General features: G+C 40.8%; 1 protein-coding gene across 2 annotated transcripts in view; it reads left to right on the top strand.

Moving 5' to 3' along the window:
* LOC118542547 (uncharacterized) overlaps positions 1 to 14,883 on the top strand; it is a 42,768-nt gene that overhangs the window by 23,729 nt on the left and 4,156 nt on the right. For both annotated transcript variants that reach the window (XM_036102866.2, XM_078071082.1), the window contains exons 6-7: positions 754 to 886; positions 5,995 to 6,101. In XM_036102866.2, the coding sequence (XP_035958759.2) occupies positions 754 to 886; positions 5,995 to 6,101 (240 nt within the window). The remainder of the gene's footprint in view (positions 1 to 753; positions 887 to 5,994; positions 6,102 to 14,883) is intronic.

The following is a 14,883-nucleotide window of genomic DNA, read 5'->3' as shown; positions in this document are numbered from 1 at the left end:
ATATGCCATGGCACAGCACTGACACCGAGCTTTATGAAATGGGGGTGAATCAGACTGCGGGGCCACTGACCTCAGTTGGGAAGTCTACAAAGGCAAGATGGTTCTTCCTCCTTCAAATTTGCCCTTCCAGAGCTCAAAAAATGTGACAACTTTGCAGGCTCTTTTAAAGACCTGAATCCCTGGATAAAGACTATCACTTTCCCAGGGTCAGTGGACAACTCATTTATCTTCTACCAGGAAATTTCTAAAGACATTGATTTTCCTCTTTAGCCAAAGTAAAGGCAACAATCTAAATCTTAAGTGAGATTCCCTTTCATACAGAGCAATTTGAGGCTTGCTATTGTAAAGAATAAAGTATTTTTTTATTTTTTTTATTTTTTTTTAAAGATTTTATTTATTTATTTGACAGAGAGAGACACAGCGAGAGAGAGAACACAAGCAGGGGGAGTGGGAGAGGGAGAAGCAGGCTCCCGGCTGAGCAGGGAGCCAGATGTGGGGCTCGATCCCAGGACCCTGGGATCATGACCTGAGCCGAAGGCAGACGCTTAACGACTGAGCCACCCAGGTGCCCCAAGAATAAAGTATTTTTTGAAAGGACTTCTTAAATTGTATGTATTTCCTTCACTATATTGCAAAATATATCTATTCACACAAGTCAAGTAAGTACAATCTTAAAAAATAAAATCAACTTAGCTGGTGGTAAATGGGGGAGCTATCGTCTAAAAATAATAAAATACTATTATTTTCTTATAGGAATCAAGAAAATTAAAGATTTGACTGATGCTGGTCCTTGGTTAGTGAAATTGTATTTGGCAGATAATGGCATAGACGGAAAAGGAAAAGAAGGAGAAAATGGCTTGTTGGAATTCACTCAAATTTTAACATGGTGAGTAGAAAAGAGGTTTTATTTGTTCACCTTCTAAAACTAGGTGCTCAGGTTAAATTATAGGGACAGTGATTTCATTGCAATTTATTAACAGGGCCAAGCGAAGTTTTCAGCTCTGAGAGGGAAGCAGTGACCCACTTTGGTCTTGGTATGTGATCTTAAGGGAAGGCCTGAAATCACAAAAATGGCGTGGCAGACAGTTGTATATGAGCCCACAAAGGGGCCCCAAAGACCTCACTAGAAGCCCCATTTAATGAAGTTGGCAACCAAGGAAAGGCGGGAGTTATGACCTCCAGATTTTCCTTCCCTGAAGTTAGCTATGTGACCTAAGGAAGAAAGGCAGTCTACTCAAGAGTGAACACTGTTTATTTTTTTATTACAAAGTTGTCTCAACCTACTTAGGCAGAAAGAGCTTTTCTCAAAAGCTTCTGGAAAACAGAATATTTCCTTACCATATTTATGCTGCAACCTTGGACATCTCTTTGCCCAGCTGTCCTGAATCCCATACCCAGTGGGCTAAACCACAAGTGAGCGTTTGCAGCACTCTGTGACCTAAGGAAACCTGTTCAGTAGAGGGCTCCAGGTTATACCATCTTAGATATCAGTACTTACAGCACCTTAGGGCAATCAAGGGCAACAGAACATAGCTAACATTTGAGACTTGAGAGCTTGATTGATGGCTATTTATTATTTTAGAAGAAAAAGATTCTTTTTCTAATATATTTCTTTATTTAGGAAAGTTGGGAATTTCCAACTTGGATAGCTTGGCTGCTATTTTTTTTTTTTTAAAGATTTTATTTATTTATTTGAGAGAGAGAGAATGAGAGAGAGCACATGAGAGGGGGGAGGGTCAGAGGGAGAAGCAGACTCCCTGCCGAGCAGGGAGCCTGATGCGGGACTCGATCCAGGGACTCCAGGATCATGACCTGAGCCGAAGGCAGTCGCTTAACCAACTGAGCCACCCAGGCGCCCTTGGCTGCTATTTTTATAATAGTTATATTAATAAACTTCACATTATTACCCTTTTAATATATTGCTAGATTTAATACATTGCTGATATATTATCCTTTTAGTATATTGCTAACATTTTGTTAAGGGTTTTCACATCTGTGCTCATCAGGGATATTGGTCCCTACTTTTCTTTTCTTGTAATGTTTTCCTCTGGTATTGGGATCAAGGTGATTTTGGCCTTACAGAATGAGTTAGGAAGTGTTCCCTCCTTTTCTATTTTATGAAAGAACTTGTATAGAATTGGCACTGTTTTATCTTTAAATATTTGGTAGAATTCACCAGTGAAGACTTCTGGACCTGGAGTTTTCTTTATGGGAAGATTTTTTAACTACAAATTCAATTTCTTTGATAGATAGAAGGCTATTCTGGTTATTTTGGGAGGGGGTTGTTAAGCTTTGGTAGTTTATATCTTTTAAGCAATTTGTTCATTTTGGCTAAGTTTTCAAATTTATTGTCTTAAAGTTATTCATAATATTTCCTTCTCTTCCTTTTCCTATCTGGAGGATCTGTAGTGATGTCTCCTCTTTTGTGCTTAATATTGATAACTTGTTTTCTCTTTTTTTTTTCCAAATCAATATGACTAGAATTTTATCAATTTTATTGATCTTCTCAAAGAACTTGCTTTTGGTTACCTCTACTATTTTAATTTTTTCTATTTCATTGATTTATACTCTTATTTTTATTATTTCCTTTATTCTGTTTATCTTGGGTTTAATATGCTCTTCTCTTTCTAGTTTTTGCTTAAGTTATTGATTTTGAACTTTTTGTTTTTCTAATGTAAATGGTTATATTAACACTAAGCACTTTTTCATTGCATCCTGCAAATTTTAATATGTTGTATTTTTTTTAAAAGGATTTTATTTATTTATTTGTCAGAGAGAGAGAGAGAGTGCACAAGCAGGGGGAGCAGCAGGCAGAGGGAGAAGCAGGCTCCCTGCTGAGCAAGGAGCTGGATGTGGGACTCGATCCCAGGACCCGGGATCATGACCTGAGCCAAAGGCAGATGCTTAATCTACTGAGCCACCCAGGTGTCCTGTGATATGTCGTATTTTTATTGTCATTCAATTCAAACTATTTTCTAATTTCCCTTTTAATTTCTTTGACCTATGGGTTATTTGGAAGAGTGCTATTTAGTTTCCACGTATTTATAAATTTTTCAAATATTTTTCTCTAGTTGATTTCTAATGAAATTATGCTGTGATTGGAGAACATACTTGTTTTATGGCCCAGATTATGATCTGTCTTGGTAAATGTTCCATGTGCACTTGAAAAGAATGTATATTCTGCTATTTTTGGATGGAATGTTAAGAAATGTTAGTTAGGTCCAGTTGGTTGGCAACATTGTTATGGTTTTCTCTATCTTTTTTTTTTTTTTTTTTAAAGATTTTATTTATTTATTTGAGACAGAGAGAATGAGAGAGAGCACATGAGAGGGGGGAGGGTCAGAGGGAGAAGCAGACTCCCTGCTGAGCAGGGAGCCTGATGCGGGATTCGATCCAGGGACTCCAGGATCATGACCTGAGCCGAAGGCAGTCGCTTAACCAACTGAGCCACCCAGGCACCCTGGTTTTCTCTATCTTTACAAATTTTCTGTTTATTCTATCAATTATTGAAAGAGGGATAATTATGACTTTGCATCTCCTTGCAATTTAATCAGTTTTGCTTCATGTATTTTTAAAAAATATTTATTTTATTTATTTTTTAGACAGAAAGAGAGCGGGGTGGGGGAGCATGCAAGCAGGGGGAGGGGCAGAGGAAGAAGGAGAGAGAGAATCTCAAGCAGGCTCCCCGCTGAGGGCAAAGCTCAATGTGGGGTTCGATCCCAAGACCCCTAGATCATGACCTGAGCCAAAATCAAGAGTCGGACACTCAACCGACAGCCATCCGGGTACCCCTTGCTTCATATATTTTTAAGGTCTGTTGTTAGGTGCAAAACATTTAAGATTAAGTCACTTGGGGGCGCCTGGGTGCCTCAGTCGTTAGGCATCTGCCTTCGGCGTGGGTCATGATCCGGGGTCCTGGGATCGAACCCCACATTGGGCCCCCTGCTCGGCGGGAAGCCTGCTTCTCCCTCTCCCACTCCCCCGGCTTGTGTTCCCTCTCTCACTGTGTCTCCCTTTGTCAAATAAATGAATAAAATCTTAAAAAAAAAAAAAAAGATTAAGTCACTTGAAGAATTGACTCTTATCGTTATGAAATCCCTGGTAATATTTTTCTCTAATCTCTGGTAATATTCCCTTCTCTGAAATATACTTTGATGAATATTAATATAGCTACTTCAGCTTTCTTTGGATTAATATTAGCATGGTATATCTGTTTCTGTCCTTTTACTTTTAACCTATATATATTTTTATAGTAACTTCTCTATAACTCAGTTTCCTCATTTGTAAAAATGGGGATAATAATAGCGTCTCACTCAAGAGCGTGTTATAGGGTTAAATTAGATCATGTATGTAATATGCTATATACAGTGCATAGGGCTCCAGCTAGCACCTTTATACAAATTAGAAAAAGAGCCCCTTCAGACAGATAAATTAAAAGAGGCACCACCTCTGGCCAGTGAGTCAGAGGAGGTTACCCTTTCTAGGTCTATGCTTCTGGTCCCAGAACTTGACAAACAGAGCTTGGCAGGTTTCAGCCCTACTCACACCTTTGGAGGACCCCTTTGTGCTGGGCACAAGTGCTTAAGCATGTGGGTGGCCCTGATCACATCTGATGCATAGTGAATATTCCATAAAACCCTAGCTCATGTGAGGCTGTGTAGTGTAGTGATTAAATCCCTGGCCTCTGATATCAGACTTAGTTGTAGAATTGTCGAATTGTGAAGTTTGTCTTCAACACTCTTCCTTCTCCTTCTAGAATGCCTGCTTCCTCCTGAAGCATCCCTGCTCTCACCCATCTTATCTGAAGGAATGGGACACAGGCAGGCAGTTCAGGAAGCTGAAGCCAGGCAAGTCCTGATTAGATAGGCTATTTCCTTGGGAGCAAGACCTTTGAGACAGACAGTCTGGCAGAACCATTGAGCCCCACCCTTGAATTCTAGCTGCGGAATCAATAGAAAGTGTGTACAGGGAGAATGACCTTGTATTTACTACTGATCTTAACTGAAATTTCACATCCCCAGTACATGGTAAAGACTCATAATTGTTTTATTGAAACTCATATGATAATATCTTTCAGAGCAGAAGCCATGTGTTATATTCCTTTAATCTGCAATGTTACACATATCATATGCATTTAGTAAGCATGCACTCAATATGATAACATCACTGGTACTGCATTTTGCAAGATACTTTCATAGGAACTGCTTCATTCTGTTTTCACCACAACCTTATAAAATAGGCAGAAGAGCCATTTTGGGGGCCAATGGTACAGATGAGGAAGATGAGACCCCAGAGGGCACATGGCCTGCCCATGATTACACGGTTGACAGGAGGTAGAAGCTGACCAGAAGCCCAGGACTTCACCCGATTCCATGTCTACTCATGATGCCAGAGACTCTCAAAGACCAGTTGGCAGGCCAGTGCTGGGACATGAAGGAATTTTCAATAATCCTCAAAGAGATTAGAAAAAAAAGATAGATGGAGTATTCATTTTTCATAAAGCTAAACTTACTTAATTTTCAAAGCTATCCTTTATTTTGAGACTATGCGCTTTCTAATTTTGTGTAAAAACATGTGTTCTGTTATAGTGTTGCTAGGTGAGAACTGTTATTTATTTGACATACTAGAAGTTGTCAAGCCAGTCCCCCCCAAGCTTTTTGACATTTTACTGGTGCGTAAAATCTAAAAGACTGGGAAGCCCTGCACAATACCACATCATATCTTCTGAATAAATAAGTGAATGGAAGATTTAAGGCAACTAAAAGTCTTTATCCTACCAATGTACTTAGGAGAGGCATCCAAACTAGAGAGATTAAATTGGAAGCCTGGATTCAGTTTCAAATTGGGTCAGTGCATCATCTTTGGAAGGGGGTTGTCAAGGAGAGTGCCGAGGACCTAAGAAGAGAGATCAGACTCCAAAATAAGTGGACTGAGTTTCTTTGAGTAACCATGCTTGACACAATGCCATTTTGATTTGTCCTTTTCTTTGGCCAGCCTGATCACATCCTCTGCTCACTTAAGGGAAATTGACCTCGGAAACAATGTCCTGGGAGAAATGGCTGTTACTGACATTCTTGAAGCACTGAGAGCCAGAAAGACAGGTAGAGTGTTTGTGGTTTGTGTTCCCCTCCACTTGTCCACATCTACTCACCCCTAAATGCTATACTACTCACAGCTTGCTCTACTTTTTTCATTAAATAACTGGCCTGAGCTAAGTGATGACCAAGAGCACTGTCATAAGCCACCTACCCTTGTATCCATTTGCTCAGTGATTTGCACAGAGTTCAAGAACTTTTATGATGTCATATGTCATCTTTGACATAAGCACAGTAGCCTCCCCTTATGCATGGGGGACATGTTCCAAGACCCCCAGTGGATGCCTGAGACCTCACATAGGACCAAACCGTATATATGTTGTTTTTTTCTATACAAACTTACCTATGAGAGTTTAATTTATAAATGGGCACAGTAAGAGATTAACAATAATAAATAGTAAAGTAGAATACTTATGATAGTATACTGTAATAAAAGTTATGTGAATGTGGTCTTTCTCTCAAAATATCTTACTGTACCATACTCGCTCTTCTTCTTGTGATGATGTACAAAACCTGCATGAGGAGATGAAGTAAGGGGAATGACGCAGTAGCATTAGGCTACTATTGACCTTCTGATGATTCCTCAGAGGGAAGACCATCTGCTTCCTGACCATGAGTAACTGGAGCTATAGAGAGAGAAAGCGCAGATTAGAGGAGGGTTACTGTAAGGAATATTCTCTGAGGGACCCTCTCCTATTCTCTATTCTCCCCCACAACCCAAACTGCAGATATTTCTCCAGACAGCAATTGGAAAACTCAAGCGACATCCCTTAAAGATTCTGACGTGCTTGCTGGACCATCTTAAATTGTGATTGACATCGGGAGAGCATGAAGGGTCCTTTATGACCATGTAATCCTTTGAAAATGAGAGAATCACATATGGAATGAGTTATTTATTTAACATTGGCCAACCCTGCCCTCCTCCTTTCGTTAATATGCATGACCAGAATTAATGATAGTCATTCTTACTGCTGACAGAGAGAAGATGAGAAAGCGTCATTTAAAATAAAGCTCAGTGAAAGACATTGTAAACAGATTTAAACATCCAAATTCAGTGTTTAAAAAGGGGGTAAGAGGGCACCTGAGGGGCTCAGCTGGTTAAGCGTCTGCCTTCAGCTCAGGTCATGATCCCAGGGTCCTAGGATCGAGTCCCGCTTCGGGCTCAGCCTGTTTCTCCCTCTCCCTCTGCCTGCCTCTCTGCATACTTGTGCTTCTATCTCTCTGTCAAATAAATAAATAAAATCTTTTAAAAAAATAAATAAGTAAGTAGGGGAAAGACTTCTAGAAGACTGATGAATCACAGACCTGTACCCCTGAAACCAGTAATACATTATATGTTAATTTGAATTTAAATAAAAAAAGGCGGGGTGAGAAATCTTGGTGCATTATCTGGCAGGTTACGTGAAGAGAATTAAGTAGTACAAGCGTTGGTATTTATCATTTCCTCAATAAAATGACCTTAGAGACACAGCATAGTTTTAGATTGCATTTTTTCCTAATACTGGCAGTTTTAGAGAAAAGAATTACAATATTACTGTCTACCACGTTGCCATTTTAATTTTTTTAATTTTAATTTTTTAAAGATTTTATTTATTTATTTGACAGAGAGAGACACACAGCGAGAGAGGGAACACAAGCAGGGGGAGTGGCAGAGGGAGAAGCAGGCTTCCCGCTGAGCAGGGAGCCCAATGCGGGGCTCCATCCCAGGACCCTGGGATCATGACCTGAGCTGAAGGCAAACGCTTAACAACTGAGCCACCCAGGCACCCCAATGTTGACATTTTTATACTGAAGCCACTGCATCGTCATTTCTTCACAGCCAACCAAATGATCTCAAGATTTTTGAATTATCCTTTTATTTTGTAGAAACAGAACATCTACTTCCTAGTCCATTTGAGTTGAATTCAAATGCAATGGAATTATTCTTTTAAAATGAATTTAAATTGAACTTTAAGCTCAATAAGCTGAAAGCAGGTTAATGACTTCATTTGGTTTTCCTTAGTACCGTGGTCACTTTCTCACCATACCCTGCTTTAGCAGAAGACATTATAAAAGGCTGCAGGCAGTCTTCGGATCATTACTGTAGTGAGTGCAAATGATGGACAGTCTCAGCTGATTTGATGGAAAATGATTCTCATCGAGTACTTATTTGGCTCTGGAAAACATTGTGCTTGCCTAGTAAATGGTTCAATTTGTGTAAATGGGGAAGGTAATTATGAAATAGCCACCTGAAAATACAGATTCTCATTTAAAAAGCATTAAAAAACAATTCACAGTTCAAGAAAGCATTTTTTCCCCCATATATAGTAGTATATATCATGAGTAGCTTTAATACATCCACATTTTGAACCAAAATAATTATGGCATGTTTCTGATGGAGCACTTAAATTGTTAGTTTGAACACCAAGAAAGACTCCTCAAAACAGGGTTAGCTGGTTGGATTCTTTAGGGAAATCTCTTGCCATTTAGCCTTAATGGTAGCCTTTTAAACATTAAAAGCAATTAGTAATATCGCTGATTATAGAACTAATGTTCTTCTTTTGATTGCTTGCGTGTTCTTATCATTTGCAAGTTAACAAGCTAATTTCTAATCCTAACCCTACTTCTTTCATGAAATCCAAATTAACAGCCTAAAGTCATTTATTTGTCTACCAAGGAATTCTTAACGAACTACCTTTAATGATGGAACACACACACACAATGAAAGCTTTCTCAGAAACATCAGCAACCTCACTTGTTACCAAAAAAAAAAAAAAAAAAAAAAAATGTTAGCAGAGGGAGAAACTGCTGTCTACATCTTAAAGGGTTGCTTTTTTACTAATTAAAAAACAAAAACAGAAGACTTCAGGATCATTTAAGTTATCCATTTTTACTTATCTATTTATTTCAACATTAATTTATTAAATGCTGTAGAACAAGGCAAAAGGGCCCTCAGCGACCACTGAGCCGAATGCAAATAGGCTCATTAAGTGACCGCCTTGAAATAGCCATAGGCCCTAACTGACCAATTATAACCAGGCACAGTTCCTAAGCTTACCAAAAAAGGGAAAATTCCATACGTTCCCTGCCTTCTCACTCTGCCCTATAACTGGCCCCAAACCACTGCCTCCCAGCAGAGTCTCTCCTTTGCTGTCCTGTCCACCGCTCCCTTGCAGTGTATTCAGTAAACTTTTATCTCTTTTGTTCTGCCTGGGGTGAATTCTTTCACCACCCATGCTGCCGGCCTCCTCCCAATTGGAGCAGCCCACATTTGGTGGCCTGCACATCTGATCAGGACACCCCACAAATGCCAGGCCTTGTTTGAGTTGAGCAGTGAATCCCTGCTTTCATGGGTCTTCCTTGCTAGTGGATGACAGACAGTAAACCAACTATAACGAGAAGTAAAATATACATTATTGTATATGGGGATCATACTTAAGGGAAAAATAAAGCAAGAAAAGGAGATCAAGCATGTATGTCAGGGGATGGGGAGTTTAGTTAGGATAGCCAGAGAAGGCTGTACTAAGAAGAAACATTTGAGTAAAGACCACAAGATGTGTGAGAGCAAGCCATGTAGATATTTGGGAAAAGAGCGGTCCAGGTAAGCAGAACAGTAGGTGCAAAGGCTTATGGCAGGAGGCTAGCTGGTGTGTTCTAAAACCAGTATGGAAGCCAGCATGGCTGGAGTGGAGTGAGAAATAATGGGAAGGTAATAGGACAAAATAATTCCAAGAAGTAAACATGGAGGGCAGGGGGCCTTCTAGGCAATTATGAGGACTTTGGTTTTTAACTTTATTGAGATGGAAAGGCATTTGAGAATTTTGAGAGGAGTGACCTGATCTGACCCACATCTTATCAGGATTACTTCAACTCTAAGTTGAAAATAGATTCGAGGAGAGGTGAGGACAAAAGAAGGAAGACCAGTTAGGGAGTTTTCTCTGGAAAAATTAAACAGCCATTCAGGAGACCCAAGACATCCAGCATGGCTGGAATTAGGGTAAAGTAAGAAGCTGAAAAGAGGATTAGGGAAAATTCTACACACTGAACACTCCCAGTCTTTACCATTACCTGAGCCACTTTTGTCTGCCCTGCTTCTGGAGACTGATAGCCATGTAGAAGACTGGGGTATTCTTTTTATTTATGTATTTTTTTTTGAGAGAGAGCATGCACGCAAGAGCAGGGGTGGAGGGGGGACGGGCAGAGAGAGAGGGAGAGAACATCTTTTTTTTTTTTTTAAAGATTTTATTTATTTATTTATTTGACAGAGAGACAGAGAGAGAAAGGGAACACAGGCAGGGGGAGTGGGAAAGGGAGAAGCAGGCTTCCCGTGGAGCAGGGAGCCCGATGCGGGACTTGATCCCAGGACCCTGGGACCATGACCTGAGCCGAAGGCAGACGCTTAACGACTGAGCCACCCAGGCACCCCAGGGAGAATCTTAAGCAGGCTCCACATCCAGCACGGAGCCTGATGCAGGGCTTGACCTCACAACCCTGAGATCATGACCTGAGCCAAAATCAAGAGTCGGATGCTTAACCGACTGAGCCATCCAGGTGCCTCTGGAGTATTCTTTGATCAACTGAATAGCCCCAAAGAAAGGAACAACAGATGCTGACTCCTGGCCATGCCCTCATCATTCAAAAAAGCCCAGCAGGTAAGCAAGCCCTGCTCATACAGAGGAGCTTCCCATCAGCCTTTGGATGCCTCAAGCTTCACTATGAACAGAAATCTGAGAACTTCCCCCAGTGAAACAGAAGATAATGCATCTGTAAAACAAGAACAGGATGCTATGAAAAAAGATTAATTGGGAAAATAAGAAAAAGTTCTTGGCAAATAAAAATGATAGCCAAAATAAAAATTTCAAAACAGATGTTGAAAGATGAAGTCAAGCAAGTCTTTAAAAAGTAGAATGAAAAGTTGTTGAGAATATATGAGAGAGGATCAGTCTGTGAACACCAGCATTTAACTCATAGTTCAGAAAGAGAGACCAGAGAAAAGTGGAGAAAGGGCATTATCAAATAATTATCAAATAAATCAAGACCTTTCCCTGAACCAACAGACATAAATCTGCATATTGAAAGAGCCCATTGAGTGCTCAGCAACAGTGAATGATAAAAGCTATATCACCATGGCATTTAGAACACTAGGAACAAAGGGGAGAATCTAACAACTTACAGATAAATACTGTATATTCCATCCGAAGGACTGGGAGTCAGAATGACATCAGACTTCTGACTGGAAGCTAGAAACTATGGGGCACTGCCATGACAACTCTGTGAGAATTCTATACATTCCCAACTCCTAACCAAGTATGAGGATAAAGTAAAGATGTTTTTAGCACACAAGAACTCAAACTGTGTGCCTCCTCTGTTTCCTAGGAAGGTCCCAGAGAACACACTTGAGCTAAATGAGAGTAAACCACAAAGATGAAGAATGCAGAATCCAGAAATCAGGAGAACCAATACAGAAAAGTAAAAAAAGGAATCCCAGATGATGGTTGAAGGTCAGAACTAGTCCAAATTGGAACAGAAAAATAGAAGATCTTGGAAAGGAGGAATCCTGCAGTAAAAACTGAAAGAGCATTGGAAATACTTAAGTATTTTGCAAGAAATATGGGTGTATGACAAATAAAAGAAATCGGGGGAAACACTTAGAATAGGTACACAGAAAACAATGCAAAGGAAAAATTAAGACAATTATTAATTCAGACAGAAGAAAGTTATATGAGTGGGGTACCTCGCTGGCTCAGTCAGTAGTGTGTGCGACTCCTGATCTTGGGGTTGTACATTCAAGTTGGGTGTAAAGATTACTTAAAAATAAAATCTTTAAAAAAAAAAGTTATATAAGAAAGGGAAACACTGTGAACAAAATGTATATGACCGTACCAGTCAATACACCAAGTGTTGATTTAACTAAAAATTATGAAATATCACTATTGGGAGGTTTGGTGAGAGGAAGTGATAACAGTCAATATATAAAATTTTTACTGGAAATATCAAATAATACAAAAAGCACTTTGAAATAAGGCAGTAAATCTCATGAAAAACAGCTGAGTGAGTTAAAAGTGGTTGTCTCTGGAGAAGAAGACTGCGGATGTTGAGAGGAAAGGCAAGGATCTGTTGTTTTTCATTATAAACTTTTTAGCCCTATTTAGTTTTTTAGCTATATGTATGCATTACTTTGACTATATTTTTAGAGAATTGAAAACTGGATAGCTTTCTACCATGTGATTCATTGTTATGTAATTCCATGTCAATACCTAATACTATCTTTTTTTTAAGATTCTATTTATTTGAGAGAGAGCGCGTGTGCATGAGTGGGGGAGGGACAGAGGGACAAGCAGACTCTCCACTGAGTGCAGAGCCTGACTTGGGGCTCGATTCCAGGACCCTGAGATTATGACCTGTGCTGAAGTCAGATGCTTAACCCACTGAGCCACCCAGGCAGCCCAATATCTAATACTATCTTAAATCACCTCAGCTTCCACTAAGGAGTTGGAGGCTTCACACGCTATATAGAGCATTTATGAATGGCTAGAGTTTTATAAAGAAGTGAAAAGGATGACCAAAAGTGTGGTGTGCCGGGAATATGACAGTCTTTTGTGGGTGTGGCTATCGTGGGAATCCTCTGAGACCTCAAGCTGGCCCCCATACCACACTACTGACCACATTTCAAGTGGTTTCCAGCCCGCAACATTCCTCACAGCCTGAGCATCTCCCTCCTGACCTTCACAGTGGTCAAGACTTTGGGCCTTGTTTTCTTATTGCATCTCCTCTTTTCCTCTACATTTGAGCCTGTCTTGTTTTTTTCAACTCTGAGCTTTGTTTTTCTCCCTGACGATGATTTCTTCTTATTTGTTATTAAATTCTGCATAGTTAGAGATGATATTTGGTTACATGGAATAGGGCCAGCTGTAGTGGCTTCATCAGGTAGAGGAAGACTGAGCAGGTACAGACATGCCCCATCATTCCCTTCTCTTTCTCCACCATCAGCCTTAACAGGTGATTTTATCCTCATAGCTGTAAGGTGGCTGCTTCACTGAGAGCCTCCCATCTCCATTCCAGACCAGAAGAAGAAGGAAGGGACAAGGAGAATGTACTGGTACCTGTATGAGGAAATCTCAGAAATCCCCAGCATACTTATGCTTATTTCTAGTTGGTCAGAAGCATGTCACATGCCCATCCCTAATTTTTAGCTGGGCACATTTCTGCCCTAAGAAAAATTTGAGCTCTGTTAGAAAATAAGGTCAGAAAAGATATTAGTCAGGGAACTAGAAGTATTTGCCTCAAGCTCCTTTAGATTATGATTGATAGGTCAACTGGTCTACACTAGACCTGGTCAAAGGCCTTTGAAGCCAGTGACGCCCCCCCCCCCCCAAATGGCCCAAGTGAGACACCAGGGTCTTTATTAGACATTCCACATGGCCCCTCAAGTCACCTAGCAGAACTACATCTGTGTAACCTTTTGCTCTATAAGGAAACATGGAAGACACTGGGCCAAAATTAGGCCCAGGAAACATGAGTGCCTCTCAATCTAGGCACACCCCTGGGAGATTATTGCCTTAGATTTTATTATGGCCCAGCCCCACCCTGAAGTATCAGAGCAACATTCCCCCCACAACCACACCTTTTTTTGTGATGACCCACAGGATGGAATGACCCATAGGATAGAATGACCACACCAAGTATCAATAAGCACTGCTCACCGGAGGAAAACATCCAAATAGGATGCTGACTTTGCTTATCTTCCAGGCACATATGTACCACCCAAGCCCTCAGTGACACAGTTTCTGGCCCTTTCTACATCCTGAAATTATAAACTGTATTGTCTTATACCTCCAGGTCCCTTACCCATATTCATCCACCTTATCCTCCACTACCCTTTACTGTGCCCAGCCTGAGTTGTTCCCACACCCTTACAACCATTTTCATGTTGCAACCTCAATTGACCATCTGGAGGGTCATGCAGTCCCTTTTTTTTTTTTTTTTTAAAGATTTCACTCCTTCATTTGACAGAGAGAGAGACAGGGAGAGCAGGAGCACAAGCAGGGGGAGTGGGAGAGGGAGAAGCAGGCTCCTGGCTGAGCAGGGAGCCCGATGTGGGGCTTGATCCCAGGACCCCGGGATCATGACCTGAGCTGAAGGCAGACGCTTAATGACTGAGCCACCCCACGCCCCCATGCAGTACTATTTTTAAGTACTTATTTATAGTACATGCAGTCCTATTTTTAAGGTTCTTATTTTTCCTCTCCACCATATTTCCTACTTACCTTTCTGCTTCTGGCCTCTTCCTGGTATATCCCGACCTCCAGAAACTACAGCTTGAGGCCCCTGCGGACCTGCAAGCAGGACCCAGACATCTGGCTAGATGAGAAACAGGAAGGGGGAGAAGGGCAGGTGCCATGGGAAATAACAGAAGGATGGGTTGACACAGGCTCTCCGAATGGCATGCTAGGTATTTGAGTCTTATTATCTGACCCCAATTTTGATGTGTGGGGGTAGGTTTTTCCACACACCACCAAGCAATTCCCAAATACTAGCTGGGTGGCCCACAGTTCAACTCAATTCTGATCCTACCTGTCTGGAGCTTAGCATCAGATTCCACAGGTTAAGGGCTCAGTCCCACAAGACTGTCCCCTCCCCCCCACAACCACTTCAGACATCAATGGCAAGTCCAGATTGTTACCTGGGCTTCTGACTGACTGGTTATAAAGCTGAGGTTCTCATGACCCACTCCTTGGGTTTGATTAATTGGCTAGAACAGCTAATATGACTCAGGAAACCAGTTTATTCACTAGATTGCTGCGTTATT

This window comes from Halichoerus grypus, chromosome 1 (assembly GCF_964656455.1).
Source record: "Halichoerus grypus chromosome 1, mHalGry1.hap1.1, whole genome shotgun sequence".
NCBI lineage: Eukaryota > Metazoa > Chordata > Mammalia > Carnivora > Phocidae > Halichoerus > Halichoerus grypus.
This window is presented reverse-complemented; position numbering and strand designations above follow the sequence as displayed.